Source organism: Rissa tridactyla, chromosome 23 (assembly GCF_028500815.1).
Source record: "Rissa tridactyla isolate bRisTri1 chromosome 23, bRisTri1.patW.cur.20221130, whole genome shotgun sequence".
Classification (NCBI taxonomy): Eukaryota; Metazoa; Chordata; class Aves; order Charadriiformes; family Laridae; genus Rissa; species Rissa tridactyla.
The window spans coordinates 972,766-998,562 of NC_071488.1; the positions used below are offsets into that span (position 1 = coordinate 972,766).

Below are 25,797 nucleotides of genomic sequence, written 5' to 3' on the forward strand. Positions count from 1 at the left end.
CTTGTTGCACTGTCCCAGGCATTCAGTGCATCCCCCAGCTCACGACACGAACGGGACAGCACTACAGAAATGCCAGCACTTGAAAAAGAAAAGATATGAACCCGCCAGCCCCTCACTCACAAAAGCCCTGAAAATACCCTGATACAGGCACTCAACCGCTGCTTGTGCTTCCAGCATATAATGTTTTAAAAGATGTTAGCAGCACAAGTACATCATCAGTATTCTCGACGCATTAATTCCAAAGCACTTGGGTTAAAATACAGTCTACAATCGGTAGCGTGGGTGTGCGCCAGACTAAGGATTGGATGGGAGGTTTTCACTGTAAAGCAACCAACAGATCAATTGCTCAATGACTGATCAATCTCCTTCTTTATCTATCTACTTCTGAACAGAACTATTTCCTCCTTTCTCTGTTTTTCTCTCTTTTTTACACATCTCCCTTATAAACCCAGTCTATGGCCTCAGTCCCACACTCAGATAGTTCTGGACTTGCAGCACATACAGGAGGGAGAAAAAATAATCAGAAAAAAAAGGTATTTTTTAGGAAGCCAAGCACCTCCTCACTTTTGGGAGGCTGTGCTCTGGATCTCCCTGTCTTTTTGCCGTGTAAGTCCCTGCTGCCAGACCCTCCGTGCTGGGAAGTGACCCCTTCTCCCTGGCCCCCTCCCCAGGGATTCTCCCCGCTCCTCTTTTGTTTGTGCTCCTAAACGCTCAGCCACTTTCTTGGCAGAAAACCCTCCCGCTGCCACCTGGCCACTTTTCCACCTCCCGGGAAGTTTTGCAGTGACCCGCGCCACAGCCAGGAATGTGGCTGGGACACTGCGGGAGGGGACACGCATCTGACAATGTGCCGCCCCCCCCGCTGACCCCAGCCTCAACAACACTCGCATCCAGCCACTCGCATCGAGTCAGAAACAAAGAAGAAAAACCCTCATGGGCTGCGATTCGCCCTTTATTGTGAACCCCAGACGTCATACGCGCACGGCTATAGATGGAGCTCGGGAGCCCAGGCCAGCCCAGTGCAAGCCCACCCGAGCTCCGTGATGGTGGTGGTGGCGGCGGCTGGTGGGGGGGGACGCTGTGTCTGCATGGCTGAGGATGTATTACAGAGGCGGGCTGGTCTCCATGTAACTAGAGAGCGTCTGTGATCTACAAAGGGTGAAGGCAGAGAGGGAGGAAGAGGAGGTAGCTGTGTATTTCCCAGCCGCGCTCTCCCCAAGAGGAGGCCGCCGGGAGCCCCTCTCTCATCCCCCCCCCCCATCTCCCTCCAGCGCAGCACACTAAGGAATGATGAAAAAAAATAATTCTGCAAAAAGGGTGAGTGGAATCAGTTCTTCGTTGGGGCAGGGTGGGGTAAGGGAGGCTCCCGGATGTTTTGGGGAGGGGGGTTTGTCTCTTGATTTCCAGTTGTTCGTTTTGCCTTGCAAAAAAAACCCCAAACCCCAACCGGATCAAAACAAACCCAGACCCAGCACCCGTCTCTCCTTCTCTCCCGCTGCCCAGCGCCTCTCCTTCCTCTTCAATTTGCCGGGAGATACTACTCGCCGCTTCGTGCGGAGCGATGTAGGCAGGCAGTTTTCATTTTTGATCACAAGGAAACGATAAAATCTGGAGACACCATCAATCTGTCGCTCTCTGCTCTGTGCCGTTTGCGTGTGTCTGCTGCGCCCAGAGATCTTATCGCTGCCTATGCAGAAATCTTAAATATAAACCCAGCCATAGACTTCACCTCTAGGATGAATTGTTCATAAAAGGCTCAAAAATGCAATTTTCACTGCAGTAAAAAAAATCAGCCAGTTTAAATTCTCCCCAACACGCTCCTGCTCCTCTTTCCAATGCGCGTTATATGAGGCGAATATAACATAACAGCCTTTCTTATATAATGCCAGAGTGAAGCCCTGCCTGCGATTTTTGCATCGTCCCCTCGCTATTATTGTTGTTGCTTCGTGTCTGCAGCAGAAAAATCCATGTAGAGCGGATCGAGCAAAGTCCCTCAGTCCCAGCTTCGGTGGAGAGGGGCCGGAGGGAGGGGGAGGCGAAAGTTGGGCAAAGAGGGAGGGGGGGGAGAAGAGGAGTGTAAAATCAAGAATAATACCATTTTCCCCCATTTTTTTCCCTCTGTCTTTGTGTTAGGGGCAACAGGATGGAAACCAGCAATCTGTGCAGCCAGAGAAGGTCGGCTGGGTGCGGAAATTTTGCGGGAAAGGCATTTTTAGGGAAATCTGGAAAAACCGTTATGTGGTTTTGAAGGGAGATCAGCTTTACATCTCAGAGAAGGAGGTAGGATCGGTTTCATTTTCCTTTCCCATCCCCCCTTTCCTCCCCTTTGCAGATGAAAAGCGCACGCTGAGAGGACCCAGCCTTTCCCCAGCCCCTCCATCGCCTCTCCATCGCCAGCCGGGCTCCAGGAGGTTTCTCGGGGGCTTCTCTTCTCCGTGAGTTGGCCCCGGAGAAACCTGGCCGGGGCTGGTGTGTCGGCTCCGACAGCGGCTCTCCCAGACAGCTCCGGCTGGGAGACATTTTCCCAGCACTGGACACATGAAGGGATTCACTTAGCGAGAGTTAAAACCCTCATCCTTCTTTCCGCCGCGGTGAAACGGCCGTGCCAGCTTCCTTCTGTGCCTGTCCTCCGGCATTAAGTTCGACAGTAGTCTTGTTCCCAGCTGCTGCACTGCTCTATTTGGGAATAACTCTGGTCTCCCAGCGGGAATCCAGTCCCTTATCTCTTGTATTTTTTTCTGCCTGAACCACACCGCAAGAGGACAATGGGGGAATTTAACCATGGATTCAACACCTTGTTGAAAAACGTGCCCCCTCTCCTCCCCCTCATCTCCGCCCAACATAGGCTGGGGTTTGGGGTTTAATGTGGTGTTTACATTAGACTTAATTGGATATGACTATCAGGCTAAGCGGCGCGGGCTCGGGCAGGCTGGGATCCGGCTGTCCTTGTGCAGCCTCCCCCTCTTAGTTTTTGTCTTGATAAATTCATCAGGAAGAAATCCCCAGGCAACAGCACTCCTCCCTCTGATTACCCTTTCCAAACCCATCGCTGGCACTAGTGAGAGTTGTGCCCAAAGAAGAGGCACGGGGGCTGTTTGGAGTCAGGCTGGTGTTAGGACAGGGAATTTGGGGCAAAAACATGGATCTGGGTCTGGGTCTTGATGGGTTTCCTCCCATAAGTGGAGGTTATTCCCTGACGGGCACTGCCAGGTGGCCCATTGCTCAGACACATGGCTACCTGGGCCAGCTTTATCAGTTTAGGATCTGGAGACATAACAGGGTCCAAAGCGCCAAGCATAATTTGATTTAGAGGCTAATTGAATCACGGGGCATGGCGAAGTGCAGATGGATCAGGGGTTATTAGAACACAGAAATAGCCTAAAAGCAGACTGACAGCGCAGGTCCCGCTTAGCCATGTGTTGGCATTTCACAGCTCACTCCCTTGATCCCTTGGCTGCTCCAGAACTGGAGAGCGACACGGGAGTGGGGAATAGATGTTGGCTGCAGGCTGGGGGTTCAGGTAGAGAGATGTAAAGGAGTAAGATTAGAGAGTGTATGCAACCCTGGTGGTAATGAGGCACTAAACTTATGATGAAGCTATGGATACATTATGGATGGGGAAAGCTGGACGGAAAGATGGACACAAGAGGTACACAGCGAGTGGCAAAAATCTCCTTTCATTTGGGGTCATTCTCTTTCCCCGCAGTAACGCAGACTGTACAGCGTGTATTTCTCAACCGCAGGCCTGTTTGTCTTCCATGACTCTTACAAGCAGCTCACGTACCTCTGGGGCCACAGATCAGAGTTTAGAAAGTGCTAGACAGACAGATTACATGGCTGGAAGGATTTTACCTGCTGCCTTGCGTTCTACCAGTCCTGGTCAATGGCTCTGCTGTACTGGGGCCCCGATTCAAGGTGGCACTGAAGCACATGCCTGAACAGAAACATAAGCTTAAGCCCAGTTAATGGGTATGGAGCTGGAGCTTGTACTTTTTGAGCCAGGACCTGGAAGAGAAGTAACCATGACCAAGTCCAAATGATAGGGGAGATGCCTGCTTGGATCAGACTGTGCCGACACAGTTGGAACTGCTGGGAAAGGACTGGGAATGGGCCGGACTGGTCGTCTCTGTAATGGTAAATCAACGGCAGGTTGGGCAGATGCTGAACAGTGTTAGCAGGATGCTGAATAGTCCCACAGGCAGGTCTGAAGGTGCAGTATCAGCAATGTGACTGAAAAATACTGTAATTCACAGCAGAGTTGGCAGGGAGGCTGTGTGGGGGGGTTTGGGGACAGTTAGAGACAGTCACGGGAACTTCTCAGGGTCCCTGTCACCACCATTCCATGGGGAAGGGGCCATATGGGTGGGCGGAGGGAGAAACTTGTCCCTGCTGAAGCAAAGGCAGGACGAGCGGCTGTCACCACAGCGTGTGACGGGACGGGGACTGCCACCCAGGCTGCACTGACCGCCTGAGCCCGCGGGATGCGTTCTGCCCAGGCTTAGGGCCTCCTCGGAGAACCTTCGCTGGGGAGGCGGAAAGGGTTCCCAGAGAGCGATTTGGCGCCCGTAAGCCCCGAGCAGCCTCTGAAGTACCCACTACAGATACACCCCGGTGCCTGCTCCTAACGCAGGGGGCCAGCCGAGCCGCCGGGCTCCCTGCAGCAAACTCCTGCAGGGCTGGAGGAGCTGCCCTGTCTGGAGGACACTCCCAGAGGCTCCGTCTGCAGCCCAGACCTGCGCAGCGCCGTCCGGGACAGCAAAGCCATGCTGTGTGGCACAATACACTCCCTTAAGCAGTGTTTCAGCCCTCCCTTTGATGGGAAGTACTCTGCATCTTGCCTGGGAAAACAAGAGTGTTTTCCAAAATCCTGGCCACCCTGAAGTCACCAGCTGGACTGCCGCTGGTGGCAGTACGGCTGGGGTGTCCCGGACACCCCATGCTGCCGGGTGGGTGGCTGTGTCTCTCCCGAGCACCCCAACTATTTGAACCCTGGAGGATAAATCGAGAGCAAAGGCTCTGCTTGGCTAAGGAGCAGGGAAGCCTGAGACAGCATTCATACAGGAATCAACACCAGGGAAGATGTGCAGGGCAAAGATGTCTGTCTGTCCATCCCTCCCTCCCGAATACGCCCAGGTAGCCACCGCTCAAATATCTGTGTGCTCTGAGCCCAGAGGGATGAGGCTCCCCGAGGGGCCGTGCGGGTGCTAGTTCTGAACAAGGAGCACTTGTGTTTGTTTCAGGGAGCGTGAGCATATTTCTTTACGGGGAAAAAAACTAGTGCATGTGCAACTGAAGCAGCACTGTGGCTCTACGTGTGTGAAAGACCATAAATAACACGCAGCAGTGACTGCCTATGTCTTTATATGGAAGAATCTGTGGTTGTGTAGAAATGTGGTTGCAGAGGTAACATCTGGCTGCGTGCATGTGTGCTGAAGTGACTCTGTGCGTCTGCAGGAATGAAGAATGTGCCTGTGTCGCCAGGTCCGGCATCTCTGGGAATCTCAATATAGGAGGTGGCTGCAGCCCCCTGGCCATGGCAGACGGGGGGAGCCTGCTCGCGTCTGCCTGGGCCGACGGAGGGCACACGCTCGGCATGGCTGCCGCTCACTTGTGTTTTTTAAGACTTTCTGTTCAAAGACAGACAGGTCTTTTAACACACGGCACGGGTTTTTGGTACTGACTGGACCTTATTCCCCAGCAAAGCCAGGCCATCACATACCAACAAGAGCTGAGCTGAGGTCTGCCCTGGGGAGATCTGCCCCGCACTCCCTCCTGTCCACAGGTCCCAGCGCGTGTTTCAGAGCTCTGCTCCCGGAGCACGAGGCTCCCTCTACACGCTCCCTTCCCTGGCAGCAGGTGCCTGCAGCTCCCACAAATAGCTTAATATATTGGGATTTGTCAATCAGAACAGGATGGAGCCTCTTTTGTGCTTTTTTTCACACACGGGATTATGCCCAGTGGAGAAAATGGAGTTGTGTGAGAGGCTCTTCACTGCCCTGGAGAAAGGGTCTCCAGTTGTGAACCCCTGATGCCACCGGTGCGGCTGATGGGGCAGGCACTGGATGCAGCCAGAGAGAGAATTAGATAGTGGAGACCCTAAGGAGACGGGAACCGAAAACCCCAGTGGAAATGGCCACTAGACAGGCTGAATCTCAGCCCAATTTCTGCAGTGATGGGAGAGGAGACTCAATTGTCTGTTTCCGCAAAAGATCAAAGTCCTCCTGTGCTATAAATTATTTTTGCTCCATCAAAGCCATCGGAGCAACGTGGATTTGGTGGATGGAACTTAGGAGTTAACTCTCATATTAACCTCGATGTTGCTTGTCGGCTCCTCTTAGGCTCAGCGGCTGCTCTAGAACGGAAGGCAGGCTGTTCAGCGGTTAACGCAGGGCTCCTGGCCTCCCCCTGTCAGCTCAGAGTGCCGCAGGAGAAGGGGTTAAATACCAGGACTCCTGGATGCTGCCCTCAGTTCTGCCACACACTCACTAAATGAATTCAAACCAGACATTTATTTACTTTTGCCTGAATTTCTCCATCTGGAAAGCAGGGCTAATAATACTCATCTCGCTAAGGCACAAGGTGCCTGGGAAGGGGGAATTGTATGTCACATACTGTGGGATCCCTCGGGAAAGATGTCAGCTCAGGGCAGGTAATGATGCTGCATGAAGACAACGCGGAGCAGTAAAACTGCTGGGAGCTGAGCACTGGTTTGATATCTGGAAGGGCTGAAGGGACAGGTTTCCAAAAGGCTAACCCCCACAGACTGCCAAAATCCCATCGATATCCACATCGATTCCTGCTGGGAATCCGTGTGCTTTTTCACTTGCCTACATAGGACCTGGGCTTGCAGGTTAGAGACTAGCCCTGGTTTATTTATTTTGGTTAGGAGAAGATGTGAACGCCTGATAGAAGCCTGGGCTTTCTCCCTGGCAGAAACCAAGTCTGTAAGGAGAGGAAATATATTTTTATCAGCCCAGCTGATACACCTGGAAAATGCAAACAGGGCATTTGAGCTACATTCTTTCATTAGGGCATCAACCTTTGGAAGCTGTGAAACCTGCTCTGACACCTAGAACCTTTTGCTCTTCCAGCCGTGCACCACAGCGGTAGCTGGGGCTTACAGAGCTCCTTCAGGCAGGGGCTCCAAGCCGGCACAGCTCTGCACCCCTGCTGCAAGCTGAACCCTGTGAACTTATGCAAAAAACCCCTTCGTTATTTAGCATTTGGTCATCAGCCAAAAAAAGCATTCAGGGCAGAAACACGCACGACAAGATGTGCTGAAGTGCGCTGAGCTCTGCTAAGCGCAAGAACACCTTCCGAGGATCATTTTTGCATTCCTTCCCCTTGCTCTCCACCACACCGGTTCCCTCCCCCTCTTGCAAATTTCTGGTAATTGTTCTCTTGTTTCTAGCACAGCTTTGTTATTGCTTTGCACTTGGGAGTAGCAGTCAGACTAACACAGACACAGCTGGGCTCCTACCACTTCCTGACAGGAAGCCCAGGGCTGTCCAGACAGCATGAACGGACTCTGTGATGACGAGATGTTAATGAGGAAATGCTTCTCAGGGCTTCCTTAAGCCTTTTCTTGTTTGCTACCAAAAGCATCGACTCAATTAGCACAAGAGCACTTGAAAAGTAGTCTGTTCTCGCTCCCCATTTGTTACAGCACCATCAAACACGGCACAACTCCCTCTCTGCCTGCAAGGGGTATGTGCGTGTGTGCCCGCATTCAAAGGAGCCTCTGGAATTCACATACGTGGTTCATGCGTGTGATGGAGCCTGTAAAGTACCTGCGGTGTTTCTGTGCATGTGCTGCTCACGTACTTGGTACTGTGGTGACGCTTCATGGTGTGCGTTTGCACTTGGGGAATGCCTCTGTGTGTGGGGTGGCCATGTTTTCTGTCATGTCTGCGGTTGGTAGGTGCGGAAAGTATCATAGAATCACAGAGTGGTTTGGGTTGGAAAGGACCTTAAAGACCATCCAGTGCCACCCCCTGCCCTGGGCAGGGACACCTCCCACCAGCCCAGGTTGCTCCAAGCCCCGTCCAACCTGCCCTTGAACCCCTCCAGGGATGGGGCAGCCACAGCTTCTCTGGGCGACCTGCGCCAGGGGCTCACCCCCCTCACAGCCAAGAATTCCTTCCTCACATCTCATCTCAATCTCCCCTCTTTCAGCGTAAAACCGTTGCCCCTCGTCCCATGGCTCCCCTCCCTGATAAAAAAGGTCCCTTCTGCCCCTTCCATACCTCTCCTGCTCTAGCTCTTTTAAGACAGCCTTTTCCCTTCCACCTGCCTTCTCCTGCTGGGCCAACCTCTGTTCTACACCTTCAGCGAGGCTCTTTTCTGCCTCAATGGCACCGTCCTGCACAACCAGAGAGAGGGTCAAAGAACACTTAGACAGAAACGACACAGAGACTGACTCCCTTTCCCTGCAACAGAGGTAGCTGGTGAGACGGGGCAGCACGGCCTTGGGATTCCAGTACAGCACTGTGATGCAGAAGAGCTGGTTCCAGCTTCAGGGGCCAGTCGGTTCTCAGGGACCTGTATTTCTAGTAGCCTTGGCTGATGACTCTCTGGGGCAAGGGAGTGGAGTAGATAGCAACGTTCTGCTGCCGTTCCCCCATTAGCTCAGGGCAGCAATCTGACAGTGAAAGGCCTGGAAGGTCCTGCTCGTGCCCTTGAGCCACCAAGTTCGTGGTGCAGCCTCCCCCTCAGAATGCAGGTGTGCAGAGGGGGGGGCAGTCTCCTGGGGCACTGCCACTTCTGTTCCACCAAGGGCCGGAGGCTCTGCCTGAAACCAGGGTCCTGCTGCACTGGTGGCTGCACTGATGCTCTACATCGCCATCTTCTCTCCACACGTGCGCATTAACTGGTACTAAAGAAGGAAAAAGAGGACCACCTGCAGTGTCCCACTGTACACAGACCATTTTAGAATCATAGAATGGTTCGGGTTGGAAGGGACCTTAAAGATCACCCAGTTCCAACCCCCCTGCCTGGGCAGGGACACCTCCCACTAGACCAGGTTGCTCCAAGCCCCATCCAACCTGGCTTTTTACCCCGTGCCCACAGCATTTTGTAGGTCTCTGTTATGTGAAACTCTCCCAGCGCTCCCTGTATTTCTTCTAGTTCACTTGCAGACCAGAACCACACAGTTACCTCCCTTGTGCAGCCAGGGAACCGAGGACAACGGGGAGCCAGTGACAGGACAGGCCATTAAGCTCAGGTCTCCCCCTTCACCTGCCAGTCCCCTCACCAGTGCTGCTTCCCGGCACTGCCGGAGCCAGTGTTGGACACATGCATGGATTTCCATCTTGGCGACAGCCTGATTTTAGCTAAGGTCTGCAGAAATTTCTGTCCCTTGCTAGCTGGTAGAACCGCTCGGCTTGAGGAAGTGAAACTTTTTTCTCAGCTTGAGAGAGGAACATGCTGGCTGACGCTGGCCCCGAGACTGTCCATGTTTGGATATTCAGCCTTGCTGAGAATCTGCAGGTTTCTTGTTACGCCCCGAGCCACATTCTGACCTCTTGAATGTCTCGTGGATACGTTACACTTGGTGTCTTGTGATTTTCTGCACCTTCCGCATTTGCTTTGAGCATGCCACATCTCAACAGGGAACTGCTCAGGCAAATCTCCACCAAAAAAAATGTGAGGAAAACCACAGAACTTTGCCTAGTGTGACTGTCCTTCCGCTGCGCTCCTGCTTTGGCCCCAGAACCCAGCCCTGATCCTAATCAAGGCGGTTTGGAGTTGCTGCAGGTGACAACTTGATGAGGGAGGAAATTTTAACTCTCCATCAGCAAGACAACCAAGGGGCAGTTAATTTAAAACCCATTAGGGATCCTCCCGTTGCCAGAATGCTGCGACGGAGCATTGGCACTGGAGAAGACAGACCTTTGGAAGCATGACTAGCTGCCAGGCTAGAAATGAGCTCTCCAAGCCTTTGAGAGAAGGTACTTTGGGTGCCACGGCTGGTGCTCTGACCCACTACGTCTGCACAGGATCGCCAGGTCTCACAGTGCCGTGGTGGCCGGCGTCCCTTCGGGCTGGCCCTGGTGGGCAGCAGCTGCGGGGGCGAGGCATCCGAGGAATGCAGCTCCCTCCTTCAACTCCAGCAGCGCGCCAGCAATGTCAGCCTCAGCACATCTCCCCGCTGACTGCAGGCCCAGATTAGCCGCTGGCCGCATGGCTGCCTGTCGTGTGGCTATACCCCGAACAGTGGCAGCTGCCACTGGGGGTGCGGGGACTGTCTGGTGTTAATGGCTCCAGGGTCTAACGTTCCCTGCTTTAGGGACCCGGCTTTGTCTTAGGTGGTGGGGGACATCTTGGGTTCCTGCTGTGTGCCTCAGTTTCCCTTCCCTCACCTGGCCTACTTGGAACACAGGAAGCATTTTGTAGCTCACCTAAAGGGGCCCCAGGAAAGCTGAGGAGAGACTCTTGATCAGGGAGGGGAGCGATAGGATGAGGGGTAATGGCTTTAAACTAAAAGAGGGAAGATTTAGACTAGATCTAAGGAAGAAATTTTTCACAATGAGGGTGGTGAGCCCCTGGCGCAGGTTGCCCAGAGAAGCTGTGGCTGCCCCATCCCTGGAGGGGTTCAAGGCCAGCTTGGACGGGGCTTGGAGCAGCCTGGGCTGGTGGATGGAAGGTGTGTGTCCCTGCCCAGGGCAGGGGGTGGCCTTTAAAGGTCCCTTCCAACCCAACCGATTCTATGATTTCTGGGAGCATGGGGAGGAGCCAGACTGAGCCCCAGGACAAGAAATTGCTTTGTCTGCCTAGAGCAGGTATAGTACGGACAGCAAAGCCAGGAGACAGCCATGGCAGCAACTGCTTGGATTTATTTACCTTAATCCTTTCAATCCAAAGCTTCCCTGAAGGGCAAGGAGTACAAGACCTACCTGCCCACGAGGCTCTGAGGTCCCTCAGCTCGCTGCATGCCAGGCACTCAGCAGCTGTGAGGAAGGAAAGACCTGCTGGCCACCTCCCAGCTGGGAGTGATTTTGCCAAAATCAACCATCCAGGCCTCTCCCTGCCTAGCGGATTGAGCCAAGCAGTCCCTGATACCTCTCAGCCTCAAACTAGAGCGTGGGAGACCTCAAGAAAGGTTAATGAAAGCAGAGGATCCAAAAAATACCCACATCTGCAGAGCCCCAGCTGCTTCGCAGGCAGGTGTGCATGGACAGGAGAGGATACGCTGCCCCAGACAGGGAAGATTCTGCTTTTTCTTGACTCCCTAAAAGAAGCTGTAGAAAAGAGGAACTGTCAGGCCTTGGAGAGCCTGTTTAAGCTGTCTTTCCTGCAAGTTAGAGAGCAAGAGACAAACTGGCTGAGGATGGGGAACCAGACTGAAGACTGTACCCAGAGGAGATGCTCAGCCTTTTCCAGAACCCAGACCTTTTCTTAAAGAGCTTCAAGTTTGGTGTCTGAGACTAAAAATCAGCCCTGACTTTCAAAAATCTAAGTTCAATCTATATTCAGCACAGAAGAAGAAAACAAACAGTCAGATGTAATGGTCATAGTAAATCTCCATCACTAGGATTAACTCCTCACTCAGAGCACCCTAGGTGCATGAGGAGCCATGGTAGGTCACCCTGACATAAATGAAGGTCAATGCTGCTGTGCTGCCCCTGCCACTCCTTTACAAATCACAGCAGGCGACAGAGAAATCGTGCTTCGTTCCCTCCTACTGAGAACTGACACCTGAGGCTCCTTCCTCCCAAAGGTCTCCAAAATGTTGCCCAAAGAGCTTACGCTGCTGGGTAGACATCGAGCCAAACGCTCTGCTGGCAAAACCTGAAGGGTTTTATTTGCATGGCTCCAATCTCGCTGAAAATGTGGAGGAGAGTAGACACCCTGCAGGTTTGTCACCCACCTGTTGACGTAGGTGACCAGGATTTAGGCTCACTGACCATGCGGTTCCAGCAGCTTTGTGGGTCTTTAAGGGTTGTTTTTTTTCTTTACCAAGGACGGGCTGCATGACTGTCCTCAGCCTCTGAGTGCTCATCCTCTCCTGCCTCTGCTCTGTAATTCATGCCCACCTCCTCCCTCTTCTTGGCTTGAGCAGCCTCCCACAAAGGACAAAAGATCTGGCTGGTACTTTTGAATTTTGCCTTTCACCTTCCTTCCTCTCGTTTCACTGTTTACACACTGAATGCTCTCTTATTTTGCCCTGCTGTTTACTCCTCTGCCTGCATGTCTCAGTGTGGGGGAGAGAGGGGACATCAGTTGGCAATGCCCGTTGTGAGACACGACTGCTGTCCTTCCCATGCCCCGCGCAATCGCTGCTGCTGCGTCACCGCAGAGGAGCCCATTTTGGGCTGATGCTGAGACCTCTTCCCACCACCAAGGCAGAACAAAGCCACGTTCACATGACTAAATTACGGCCCCATTCACTTTATGGCCTCATTATACTACCAAGGCTCTGCACAGGAGGGAATCAATTCCAAGTGAGCACAAACCTGCCTTTCCTGCCTGCACTGCAGCACTGGCTGAAGAGCAGACAGACCCTTTGGTATGCCCACATCCTTAATGGTATCCACATGTACACCCATTCCCCAAATTACCTGTGGGGGGCTGGACGTGACCACCTGCTCTGAAATGCAGAAACGGGACACCACCATCATCCTTTTAATGCAAATAGATGTTGCTTATTCGCAGTTCTTAAGCATTTTATAACTGGTCTATGCACACATACGGCATTTTGGTGAAAGCGATGTACCATCTGTGCAGCAGGGTCTCCTGTCTGTGTCGTGGGTAGACAAGCACAGGGTTAGAGCCCTGGCATTTGTCAGTTCAAGTCTTCTAAAGGACGAGCTACACCTGAAGGGTGTTTATCTGAACCGATTACACCCATCCTCTCTGCAGCCTCCGGGAGACATTCCTAGAGGCAAGATACTTGAGTCCCAGCTCCCGTGAGCTCACGGTGCAGGCTCTGCGTGTCTGGGAAAAGAGGGAAGGGCCGGGGAAGTCCCAGTGACCTACATGAGCAAACATCTGGAGTAAGGACTTCTGTCTCTGCCGCTGTGTCACAGCTGGGGGCTCAGAGGGGATCGGCTTTTCCTGCTGCAAATGAATAAGGCTGAATTCAGCCAAGATTCTTGGAAAGAGGTGGATTGCAGGGTGTTACTGGGAAGAGAGGAAAGCCGATTAGAAAGGCACAGGGACGATACATAGATAGACATTATCTGTGAGAGACATTTCCATATCTGTTCGTAACAGCCCATACACAGTGGCTGTTGTCATCAGCAGAAATAAGCAATAGCTTCTGGGGCTCCAGGAATAGCTGTGGACAGTGTCTGCCACCAAGTTCGTGAAGACAAACTGTGGGGGTAGAAGGGAAAAAGGATAGAGGGGGAACTGCAGTCATTATGCAAGGCCAGATGGTCAGTTTATCTCTGTCTCTGGTTAGAAAGCTGGTTACAGCATTTTAGTCAGCCTCTTCGTTTAAATTCTATTGAAAACATCACGGGGAATTCCTTCAGTGCTTCCCAAAACTAGGGAGGAAACATATTAAATGGGCTGGAGTCCTTTCAAGAAATCCAAGAGCTAAGACCTCATCACCGTCTGCCTTTCCGGCACCTGAGTTACTCAAACTCAGATCCCAGCCTGTAATGACCCCGACTGGAGTCGGATTAAGCAGATTCACATGGATTTGAGCCTGCTACAGTTCTGTCCTTAGCGGACACGCAAAACCAAGTTCTTTTCCATCCCAGTTACCTACATTGCTCATGTTTACCATGGAACAAGTAGAGCTGCCCTGCTGTAGAAATGGGATGTGAGGATTAAAAACGTTAAAAACAGCAATGAAAAGGAAGGCCATACAAAACTAAAGGGGGGAGGCAGAAGACAGGCTCTGCATTCTCTTCTTTGCTCCAAGTGTCCCCCGAGTGACAGCACCTTCAGGTGAGGGGTCTGTCTGTCATGGGGCAGTGTCAAGAACCCTGGCTTCCTCCCCAGCTCAGCCACAGCCTTCGCAGCCCTGCGCAAGTCACATCTTTAATTTAAGCCTCTGTGGTATTTATCCATAGCTGTGTGCCTGTCTCACCAGGGCCAATAGAGGAAGTCTTGGGAAACAGACCTGGAAAAAGTGAGATGTAAAAGCTGCCAAGTGGCCACTCGATGGCTCTCTAAAGGACAACCAGGAAGTGCTTGCGCCTCTGAAGGCCAAGCCCTAGCACTCTCCTCCTTCTTGAAACCTTTCGTGAATCCCCTGGCTGCCGAAGGTCTCTGGGGGCCTGGCCACCCAGCAGCTGCCAGACCAAAACCCATGACCTGGGCCATCACTGGGGCCTGAATGAATTCTGCCCATAGCCCCTTCCCAGGGGATGAGGCTCAGCAGCGGGGGAGAGCAGCAGACGTGTCGTGTCAGTAATCTGGGACTGGATGTGCTTCATCCACCCCCCAAATCAGCTGTCAGCACAGCCTTCAGTAATACCACCAGGTTAAAAATAGGAAGTGCTAATTTTTATCCCTCAAACTTTTGTTATGATGTCTCCAGAAAAGCAACAAGCGCTAATATGATTGCCCCTTTTAATCAGCAGATGAACCTCCTCCCAGCATCTCCTGCCTCCGCAGGAACCTCCTCCTCGCTGACAGTGTCCTCTTCTTGCTGCTGGAGTAAATCCTGTTCATTTTGGCGGTCCACAAGCATTAACACTGTGTCTGGTCACACCTGCATGTCAGTTCAGCCCAAGCCCAGTAACTTCAGGGGTGGGAGAAGCAGTCAAGTTCCGAAGGAATCCATAACAAGGCAGGAATTAACCTAGGAGACTGTGATTTTCAAGTTAGCCTTCTAAATATGTCCCCCTCATTCCAGAAGAGACTTGAGTCAAAACTATCATGCTGAAAATCTCTGCTTCTCCCCCGCAAACCCAAGTGTAGCGCTCCCCAGCTAATAGTGCCATTACTGCATTTGTGCCTTAAGGTGGACGACTCTCGCACAGTGTTTCAGGGACCACAAAACCCACCAGAGGCTCCAGCCCACGTTCTGTACCTTCAGAGCCCCTGTGCAGCCACCCCGCTGGCTCAGAGCAGCAGCCCTGTCACTGCCTCTCTGTCCAACATCTGCAAAGGCTGTAATTTTATTTTTCTTTTTGCAGGTAAAAGATGAAAAAAACATACAGGAAATGTTTGACCTGAGTGATTATGAGAAATGTGAAGAGCTCAGGAAGTCCAAAAGCAGAAGCAAAAAGAACCACAGCAAATTTACCCTCGCCCACTCCAGACAGCCTGGGAACACGGTACGCTTTGCTCTCACGCACACGGTCAGCCCGAGAAAGCCGTCAGCTCTTGGTGCAGGCCAGCTTGTCTCCCAGTTACTGCTCCAGGCTTGAGGGTTTGAGACAGTAACTGGGGGGTCAAACTGGATAGCCTCACTTGTGTAGGAGTCCTGATCGTGTCTCGTGGTTTAAAATACATGAATGTGCATTTACCACGTCAGGACCAATAGCAACAGTGAGAGATGGAGAGAGAATCAGTGTTTCTGCTGGGAAAGCACTCAGGCCTCTGGTGTACTAAGTAAATATGACCAAGCATTTATCTCTGCATCTGATCACCTGAGAGTATTCTGACTTTGGGAAAGGAAGGTATCAGAACATTTGCCAGGAGGAAGGACAAAGCCATTTTACTGCCGCCACTCCTGGCAGCTGTGGTTCAGCTGACTGCCCTTGTTAATTCACGGGCGGAGGCAGGGATGCTGATGGTCTTTGGGTTTGCTGCCCAGATTTGGGCAGTATCAAAAGAGCTGCACAGGAATTTGTCCCAAGGGTCCCTTCCACACAGAGGAAGGCTAAAAAAGTGCCAGAATGGGAGCTCTGCTACCTAGGAGCAGGACTTTCCACAAGGTCTCAGTTCCCACTGCAAAAAGAGAGACAGTCTCTAACTGCGGGCTGTTACTGGCACAGATGCACCCACCCACAGCCACACACGTGAGCTGGATTTACACGCTTCATTCTGACTTGTTTCAGTAAACCAGGCTTGCCCGCCCCGCACTTTGAGAGGGATTGTATAACACCAGGGAATGCGAAAAGGGAAGAGAAGGGGAAAATGGAAAGCGGCTGCGCTGTCCCCGAGCACTGTGAGCAACGGACAGGACTGAACAAAATGTTGTAGAGGCTAAAACTAATTTCTACTGAGTATCTAACTTTAAAAAAAAACAAAACTAAGGATCCTGCATCCCCTTTACACGCCATATTTTCAGAACTGCTCTGCCCTCCGTGTGCATCTGACATATCATAGTATGGAAAATCCAGCTCCTTCTGTGGGTACCTCCTGTAGCCGCTTGTCTACCAGACCCTGCCAAAGTCCGAGGTGGCAACAGATAAATCGTATGTGAGTGGCGGATGCACAGAAAGGCTGCATCATCGTTTGATGAGGGCAAAATCGAGGCTGGTGTGTGGGAAGGCAAAGAGGGGGAAGGAGGAACTGCAGCCACGAGGGAAGTAAATATGGTACACAGCTTTTGGGTTGGAAAGCTGGGTACCGTGAGGAATCGTGGTCTGCTTTGCAAAGGGCTGCCAAGAAGCAGAGAGGCCAGGTGCAGTGTGTGGCAAAGCAGTGCCGTTTTGCAGGACTGGCGGATCAGGTCTGCTTCGTGTTTTCCCACTGAGCCAAGCCAGCTGTAAAGGCCGTGTAGCTTTTCTGTGGGCAGGGTCACTGTGAAAGCATCTCTGTATGAGTTTAGTCACTGGCACTGACCTGAATTCCCTCTTTTGTAGGCACCAAATCTGATCTTCCTGGCTGTGAGTCCAGAAGAGAAAGAGTCCTGGATTAATGCCCTCAACTCTGCAATCACACGTGCTAAAAACCGCATCTTAGATGAGGTGAGCAGGACCCTGAGGGCTGGACCCAGGCTCTGTTGTCCCAACTTTAATCTTGGGTGAAGATTTTAGACTGCTGGAGATAGCAGCAGCCCCTCCTACCCTCTCCATTTCTTATTTAAAAGGAGTGCAAAGCCATTGGGGTTTTATGGACTGCACTCAAGCACAGCCACCAAGACCCATGGAGTGAGCTGTTCTGGAGGTCTGGGATAGTGTGATCCTCCCAGCCTCGGGATTAATACGCAGCACTGATTGCAAAGCGAAGGCACGGGGAGCCGCCAGGGCCCTGTCCACTCCCTGGCACACCCGGCCCCAGTGAGATGCCTTCACTTTGGGGCCCAGCACAGGGATGGTGGGACTCTGTTTCCTGGGGCTTTGGAGAGACTTTCCTCCCATCCGCTGCTCCTGGGTGAACATGCAGCGTGCTCATGCTTGCAAAGGAGCTTTAAGTAGTGGAACTGAATTAAGGAATTAACTGAAAACCAATACAGTCTCACGCTACCTTCAGAGCACTCTAATAGCACAGCACCATCTGTCAACCCACCTCAGTCCATCTTCATCCCGCCTACCCCTCCCCTCTCAATCACCATCTTCAAGAGACAGGCCCATTTCCACTGCTGTGGCTGAAGAAATGGGAATTACTGGGCATTTAGACTTTGCAGATCCTTTCCTACTGTTCAAGGGTCAAACCAGGAATGTTTAATCATGCCTTCTGAGCACTGTGTGGCATATCTGTCGAGGCAAGTCAGGCCCTCCATTTAGTGAAGAAAGGACAACCAGAGAGATGAGGCATCAGTGCACTGTGGGAAAGCAATAGGAGGGCCCTGAACACTATAGCCCTGCCTACTTGAGAACACGTCCACACAACGCGTAACTAGCATAGCTCCTACCACTTCCAAAGTGGTGGCATTATTGCTGCACGACACTCCCAAAGTAACTACCACAATTATGCAAAGCAGCTTCTACTAGAAAAAAAGAACAAAGCAGCATCAGTTCAGCCTCCTCTTGGAGACGAAGCGTGCACTTACAACCACAGCTGAGCTGACAGAGGCCAGGTTTAGATCCGTGTGAGCATTCCCACATAGTTTATTCCAGAGTGAACGATAACTGCCATGAGAAGGCTATGCCCCTCGCTACCGGGGCTGCGGTTTGAAAGAGCATTTCAACGCTGTCTCACATTAATGCTTCATAACAACTATTCTTCAGTTTAGATCTGTCTCAGATCTATCTCATCCGCATTCAACTTACCGCAGTCCAGGTGGCCCACTGCTGTGATGCTCTTTGTTCTCACGGATGGTAACACAAAACCCTGTAGTGAAGGAAAACGAAGGTCAGACCATAGGAAAAGCTGTAGAGCAGAAAGCAGCATAGCAAACAATGGTATAGATTGCTTCAAGGAGAGTCTGTCACTGAAATCTTTACAAACAGATCATAGAATCATAGAATCATAGAATCATTTAGGTTGGAAAAGACCCTTGGAATCATGGAGTTCAACCATCAACTCCACTCTACAAAGTTCTCCCTTACACCATATCCCTTAACACCACATCTAAACAAGTCTTAAACACATCCAGGGATGGGGACTCCACCACTTCCCTGGGCAGCCTATTCCAGTGTCTGACCACTCTTTCTGGGAAGAATTTTTTCCTAATGTCCAGCCTAAACCTACCCTGCTTCAGCTTGAACCCATTCCCTCTTGTTCTATCACTAATTACCTGTGAGAAGAGACCAGCACCAACCTCTCTACAATGGCCTTTCAAGTAGTTGTAGAGAGCGATGAGGTCTCCCCTCAGCCTCCTCTTCCTCAAACTAAACAGTCCCAGCTCCTTCAATCACTCCTCATAAGATTTATTCTCCAGGCCCTTCACCAGCTTCGTTGCCCTCCTCTGCACTCGCTCCAGCACCTCGAGATCTCTCTCGTATTGAGGTGCCCAGAACTGGACACAATACTCCAGGTGTGGCCTCCCCAGTGCTGAGTACAGGGGGACAATCACCTCCCTCCTTCTGCTGGTCACACTATTTCTAACACAAGCCAGGATGCCATTGGCCGTCTTGGCCACCTGGGCACACTGCTGGCTCAAGTTCAGCCGCTTGTCAATTAGAACCCCCAGGTCCTTTTCTGCCAGGCAGCTCTCCAGCCACACTGCCCCAAGCCTGTAGCGATGCATGGGGTTGTTGTGGCCCAAGTGCAGGACCCGGCACTTGGCCTTGTTGAAGCTCATACCGTTAGCATTGGCCCATCGGTCCAATCTATCCAAGTCTCTCTGTAGAGCCTCCCTATCCTCATGTAGATCAACACTCCAGCTTAGCTTCGTGTCATCTGTGAACTTGCTGATGATACACTCTATGTCCTTATCAAGGTCATCAATAAAGATGTTGAACAGAAACGGTCCCAACACCGAGCCCTGAGGGACACCACTTGTGACCGGCCGCCAGCTGGATTTAACTCCATTGACCACCACTCTTTGGGACCGCCCATCCAGCCAGTGCTTGATCCAGCAGATCGTATGCTCATCCAGGCCATGAGCCAACAGTTTTTCCATGAGAATTCTGTGGGGGACAGTGTCAAATGCTTTTCGAAAGTCTAGGTAGACAATGTCCACAGCCTTTCTCTTATCCAATAATCGTGTCATTTTGTCATAGAAGGAAATCAGGTTTGTCGGGCAGGATCTGCCTTTCATAAACCCATGCTGACTAGGCCTGATCCCCTGCTTGTCCATTATATGAGTTGTAACGGCACTCAAGATGATCTGCTCCATGACCTCTCCTGCTACTGAGGTCAGACTGACAGGCCTATAGTTTCCTGGATCCTCCTTTCTGCCTTTTTTGTAGATGGGCGCTACATTTGCTACCCTCCAGTCCATTGGGACCTCCCCAGTTAGCCATGACTTCAGGTAGATCATGGAAAGCGACTTGGTGAGCCAACTCTTTCGGCACTCTTGGATGTAACCCATCTGGTCCCATAGACTTGTGCGCATCCAAGCGGCGTAGCAGGTCACTGATCACTTCCTCTTTAATTGTGATGACCTCGTTCAGCTTCCCCTCCCTGTCTCCCAGCTCATGAGGCTGGGTGCCCAGGGAACAGCCAGTTCCACTGCTAAAGACTGGGGCAAAGTAGGCATTGAGCACCTCATCCTTTTCCTCATCCTTTGGGACTGTGTTTCCCTCTGCATCCAGTAAGGGAGGGAGATTTTCCCTAATCCTCCTTTTGTTGTTAATGAATTTATAGAAACATTTTTTGTTATCCTTAACAGCTGTAGCTAGGTTGAGCTCTAGCTGCGCTTTGGCTCTCCTAATTTTCTCCCTGCATAGATTCAACAGATAATTGCCAGGAATGATTTAAGTAGATCTGATCCCATCAAGGCACAGAGGGGAGACACCAAGGAAAAACTCTAAGACTCTTCTAAGGCTGGGTTCCCACATGCCATTCCCTGCTGGCTCTACCTGCAAATCTCCTTCTGTGCATCCTCAGTGAGTTCAGGACTCACTGTTTGCAACCCCAGCTTCTGCCTGCTGAGCAGTCCAGCCCCTGTCCCAGAGGTATGTGGGAGAAGTTCACCCTCAGCACACAGCCAGGTCACAAGAGAAAGGGAACCCTGGAGGAACGAATGATCTGCCACAGTGCATCTGGCTGATTACAGCTACAGGAGCTAGGAATGGCTCATATTTCCTGTGCTCCCAGGTGTTCAACTAGCCTTTGTCACCACTTTAGGTTACTGTCGAAGAGGACAGCTACCTCGCCCACCCGACACGCGACAGAGCAAAAATACAGCACTCCCGACGCCCTCCAACACGGGGACATTTGATGGCTGTGGTATGTATAACAAATTCCAGACACCTGCTTAGGTAAAATTCCCTTGCGACTATTTCATTTATAAGCAAATGCAAGAAGACCTGGTGCTTGAGCTCTGGCCCGAACTGAAAATTGTTGTAAAGACCCAGGGTTGTCCTCCATTCTTGAAGACCTTGTACAAACCCTTTCGCAAAGCAGCAGCTTGCCATCACTGACACCCATTTTCCTGATGCTGAAAATGAAAAGCTCCTTCAAGCTCCTGATGGAGAATTAGCCATACGGCTGGGGAACTCAGTCATGAGTTAGCGTAGATGGCTTGTCCAAGGCCATTCAGCTGATCTGCATCTCAGCTATGAACCTGGGGCTCTGTCAGTAGGTCACACTTCTAGTATTCCTGGTCCATCTTTGCATCCCGGTCCAGGTGATGCATATCTCCAGTATGAGAGACACTCAACAGTAGTATGTGGTTCCAATGATAACACAGCTCTTCTTCATCTGCTTCTTCAGGCATCTACCTCAACCTCTGATGGCATGCTGACACTCGACCTGATCCAGGAGGAAGACGCCTCTCCAGAGGATCACAGCACCTGCGAAGAGAGTTTCCGAGTGGATCTGGATAAGTCAGTGGCACATCTTACTGCTGGCCGGCGCCGCTCGGATTCAGAGAATGTCAAGTCATCAGAGAAAGGCCGGACAGGGAGCCTCCCGAGACGGGAGGTGACCTCATGGGACAGATCTGGGCAGCGCAATGACTCCTTTGACAAAGGGACCATGTACACCCCACAGGTCCCCAAAAAGCTCTCGCATTCAGAAAAGAATAAATGTGCCTCCATGGAAGAAATCCTGTCTCGACGGGACTCTTCTACGCACCGGGCGGTGCTGAGGAGGGGGCTGGAGGCTCAGTTTGCCTCGGCAGAACCAGAGCAGCTGTCCCGGATACAAGAACTGGTTGCACTGAAACTGGAAAAAACTCAGGAACTGCTGACAGAGGTGAAGGGCTATGGGGAAGGCAAGAGAAAGACCAAGGATTCCAACACCAGCACCAACGCCACCACCACCACCACCTCTTCTTCCTCATCATCTTCAAAGTCGGACTCTGAAAGGATCCTGCAGGAATCTGAGAGGTTGCTGGGGGAGGCTTCCTCCACCTGGAGCCAAGCCAAGAGGGTGTTGCAGGAGATCAAAGAGTTGAGGGACCTGTACAAACAGTTTGAACTGCAGCAGGCGGACTCAAAACCCAAACAGAGCTCACAGTCTCAGTACAGGAAGAGCATGATGTGAAGGCAAGCCTTGGGATTGGGAGGGAGGGACAGGGGAGGGCGGCCATTTGGTCTTTTTTTTAATTATTATTATTTACAGTGTTCAAAAGAGTGAAAAGGTGCCTGTTTCACCCAAATTTGCTTCTCTAAGCTTGAACCCTTCCTTTCCTCCACCGCATCCCCTGACGAAACAACCCTGTGTTCCAATAAACTCAGTTACAGTTTATACCTCCTTTTTTAAAGAGCACCCTTTGCACCACGGGCCCCCAACTTCTGTCATGCTTGGAGGACGGACGAAAGCACCGTTTCCTAGAAAATGCCCCTGCATGCCTGGAGCAGCACGTGCATAACGATGGGGACAGATGCTCTTGCGCTGTATAAGCCCTGGCTTTGCTGCTCTAATGTCTGAGCTGTATCCTGCATTACAGCTCCTTGACCAAGAATCTCGTCTTGTTCCCTCACTGTCCTCTTGGAAATAAATGACAGAAAAAAAAGGTGTCCGTACCAGCCAATGCTTGGAAGTCCCCATTATCTGGGAACTGTCTCGAAGATGCCTGGAAGTTCAGGCTGACCTGGAGTTTGATGGAAGTCACCAGAGGCATTCGCTGGACTGCGGCTAGTGGGGTTCTGTCCTGGCACAGGTCCCTTTTGTGAACTCCTGGGGTCGGCAGCTCTTACTCTTCTGGTACATATACAGCCCTCCAGAAGGAGGGCTACAGGTATGCAATCCGTGTCCAAACTGAGCCTGTCTGTCCGTTGATGCTTTACAGAACCCCCTTGGCCCCGTGCAATGGGAGTTAGCAGCTAAATGTCTTCCTTTCTGTGCAAATAGAGGATCAAAGCCTTGAATCTAACAGACAGCCCATACGGGTTGTTTGAGGGGGTTGTTTTCTGGCTTTTCCACTTTCATTTCTTTTTTTTTTTTCCTTTTCTTTGAGCTGAGGGCAAATGGAAAAATCAGGGTTGTGTACAGGCGACAGCCGGAAACCAAGAGCCAAAAGTAGTTTTGGTGGGTTTGATTCCGTTCTCTCGTGCGTGCACAGGCTCGGTTTCTACCAGCCAGACTGCAACAGGCAGCTCTTGTTGCTCCCCTAAGATCAGAATCAGGCCTACTGAAATGAAAGCTGAGCCTGTAGAGAGCTCAAATACCCTCACCTTGGTGATGCCAAGCACTTTGCTAAGTAGGTGGCTCAGTTTTCACTCCTTTAAACAGAAAGACAAGAAAGGAGGATGTTAAGATGTCTCACAGGGCTTAACGTACACTGATGTGGTAACATCCAACTGTTACTTTTTTTTAAAAAAAAGGAAACCTAATTCCCTTACCTACATTGCAAATAATCCATGAAAATATTAAAACCAACAGAGTTATTTCCTGGTCGCAGTTGGTGTTGTCTATTTTCTTTTAATGGTTGACCTCCCTTGGAAAGGAGATTGGTTACTTTCACTTGTGTCTGGTCAGCTTTACCATTCAGGCTCGTGTTGCTGATGTATAGTTGCCAGCACTACAAAGAAAGCATTTCTGGTTTGTTTTAATTAGTCCTTCTCCCGCTCTCCTGTTAGAATTACTGGTGGAGTTATTACTGTTGGCACTACGTTCCCGAAGATCTTATTATTTACGAACTTATGTCCCTTCCAACAACCGTTTACTTGTTGCTGACTCCAGCACAGCTCTTTGCCTGCTCTTAAAGGACAGTTTTGAAAAGGCATCACTCATTCACCTAAGCTTTTGTCACAGAGCTGCATGCGACAACTTTCCGGGGTTGTATTCCAGCATTTTTATTCTTTCCAATGTTTTTTCTTACCTTTTCTATCACTTGAAGGATCTGTTTGGAAGCATCAGAGGAAAACCGGAATCCCTAAAAGAGATTAAAAAAGAACGCATGTGAGCCACTCTGATATAACCCTTCCCACTCAGCTCTTTGATCAAGAGAACAAGAAAAATATGCAAATATTTTCCAGATGCAACTTTCAGCATTAAAATTAGCCTTGTTTTCAAAATAAGAAAGCTAGTCTAAAAACGTGGAGGTTTGAATTGCACTCCATTGGGATGGATATGTGTTGTGACTGGCCTCCTGGACTGATGTCAAAATGTAAGCATGAAAATACACCTGATCCTAACTGTTCAGGGGTCATTAAATGGTCTCAAGTCTTTCCCAAGCAACAAGGTAATACAAGAATTACAGTGCACAAACAGTGCTCGAGGCAGGGATGGAACATTGAGCAGTCACCCGAAACAAGTGACTTTTTTTGTTAGACAGGTAGCCAAGGGCATCTTTATTTCACTGCTGCGTCCACAGGATTATGGACCTGAATCCCATCTGGTATTACCCGGAGGTCTGGGCACAGCATTGCCATCCTTACGTCTCTGCTGTCCAGAGAAAAGGGACACGTTACACACTTGTCCAAGCTGAGCAGAAACGCGGGACCAGTTCTGCTCTTTGGACCAACCTCTGCAAGCCTTACTTTTTTGTACCTAGAACGAGATTTGGAGGAAATGGTGGAGCTGACTTAGGAAGTGAGGAAAAAACTACTTCCAACCTGGGAAGAATTGCAGTTCTCATCCTGCCGAAACCCAGGAGGCGATTTCCTAGTCCGAAAACCTAAAGGGCCAGGCGCGACGCAGCTCTGGGTGCAGCGTTTCTTAGCTGGAGAGCAGAGCGCTGCCCGGGTACCAAGCTGTGGCGCAGCAGCAGGAGCGGCCGCTTTTCTGCCCCCGGCGCCATACTCTTGCCCTAAAGATGTCCAGCTCTCCCACTCCTCCTGTCTTACCCCAGGCTCTTCTCCGCCCTGCGGGGAACAGAGTGCCTCAGGCTAGCACAAGCACCACAGGGGATTCCGGACCATTTTTCAAACACAAGATCCCACATCTGATCCACGCGTTGGCTTCTCCCTCCCTTCTCTCCACCCCAGCTCAGCACTGCTGAGTGGGATCCTGGGAAGATTTACTATTTCCAAAATTGATTAGAAACTTTCTTTCAGAATATGTTCCCTGTAGAAAGCATCATTTCTGACGGGGTCCAGAGAAAAGGAATAACTTAGGAAGAAAAAAGCCCGTGAGATTTCAGAGTAGAAAACATATATTTTTCACTTAGGAATATTTTTGTATTATACAAAATGTGAATTTTTCCTTAAAAATGTCTCCAAGTCAAAATAAAATGCTTTGTTTTACCAACTGCCCCCCTTCAAGAAGCCTGACACTTTTTTCCACAGGCAATTTCTACATTGTTTTCATTCAAAACAAAATTAAACTCGACTTGTGGAATTCTTCCTAAGGCAGAAATGCCAGGCTCCAACCGGGTCTGATTACCAAGTTGTGAAAACTTCAACCCTGGGCTCAGCCTCTGTGCTGCCGAGCACCGTATATTACTGGGTCATGGCCAAGTAGAGGGTTCTTTGTGTTACTGCGTTATTAGATGCTTCACAAGAATATCTATAAACTCATTGCAACAACAGGAGCCTCTGACTCTAGACATTGCACAAGTTGAATGGATCGAAATCTCTCTCTCCCTTTCTCCCTTCTCTCTCTTTTTATTCTTTTTTTTTATTTATTTAAAATTTGGCAAAGTCCTCCCCTCTGTCAATCCCACTTCTGGGATTAGAGACAAAAAGCCAATTATGAGGTAGAATGGCATGTGTATGGAAAACCTGCCAGTCACGTTAGCGCTGCTGTTTCTTCCCTTCTTGAGCACAGCTCCCAAGCGGAGAGCCCACGGGGAAGCTGTGGCTGGGTCCCCCCGTGGGGACCCTTCCCGAGGGCAGGGAGAAGTGGGCCGAGCCCATTTCCTCCCACCCAGCGGGTGCAATTCATCAACAGATCACACTTAGCGACAGTTTATTCTCTATTTAGCCATATAAATGGCTAACAAAGGCACTGAACACACAGCGATTCTCACCCTTATTTTCTCTAATTGAACCACATTCCAAAGGACTA

The 25,797-nt window shown here is 50.8% G+C and overlaps 1 protein-coding gene across 2 annotated transcripts; it reads left to right on the top strand.

Annotated features, from left to right (window-relative positions):
- Positions 1-909: 909 nt before the first annotated feature.
- PLEKHO1 (pleckstrin homology domain containing O1) lies at positions 910-25,041 on the top strand. 2 transcript variants are annotated; one of them, XM_054182849.1, is made up of 6 exons: positions 910-1,317; positions 2,143-2,280; positions 15,096-15,236; positions 16,713-16,817; positions 20,527-20,628; positions 21,115-25,041. In XM_054182849.1, the coding sequence occupies exons 1-6, from the start codon at positions 1,288-1,290 to the stop codon at positions 21,886-21,888; spliced, it is 1,290 nt and encodes a 429-aa protein (XP_054038824.1). In that variant the 5' UTR covers positions 910-1,287; the 3' UTR covers positions 21,889-25,041. The 2 variants fall into 2 exon arrangements, with proteins under 2 accessions (XP_054038824.1, XP_054038823.1); XM_054182848.1 differs by having other exon boundaries at positions 920-1,317; positions 2,134-2,280.
- Positions 25,042-25,797: the final 756 nt, after the last annotated feature.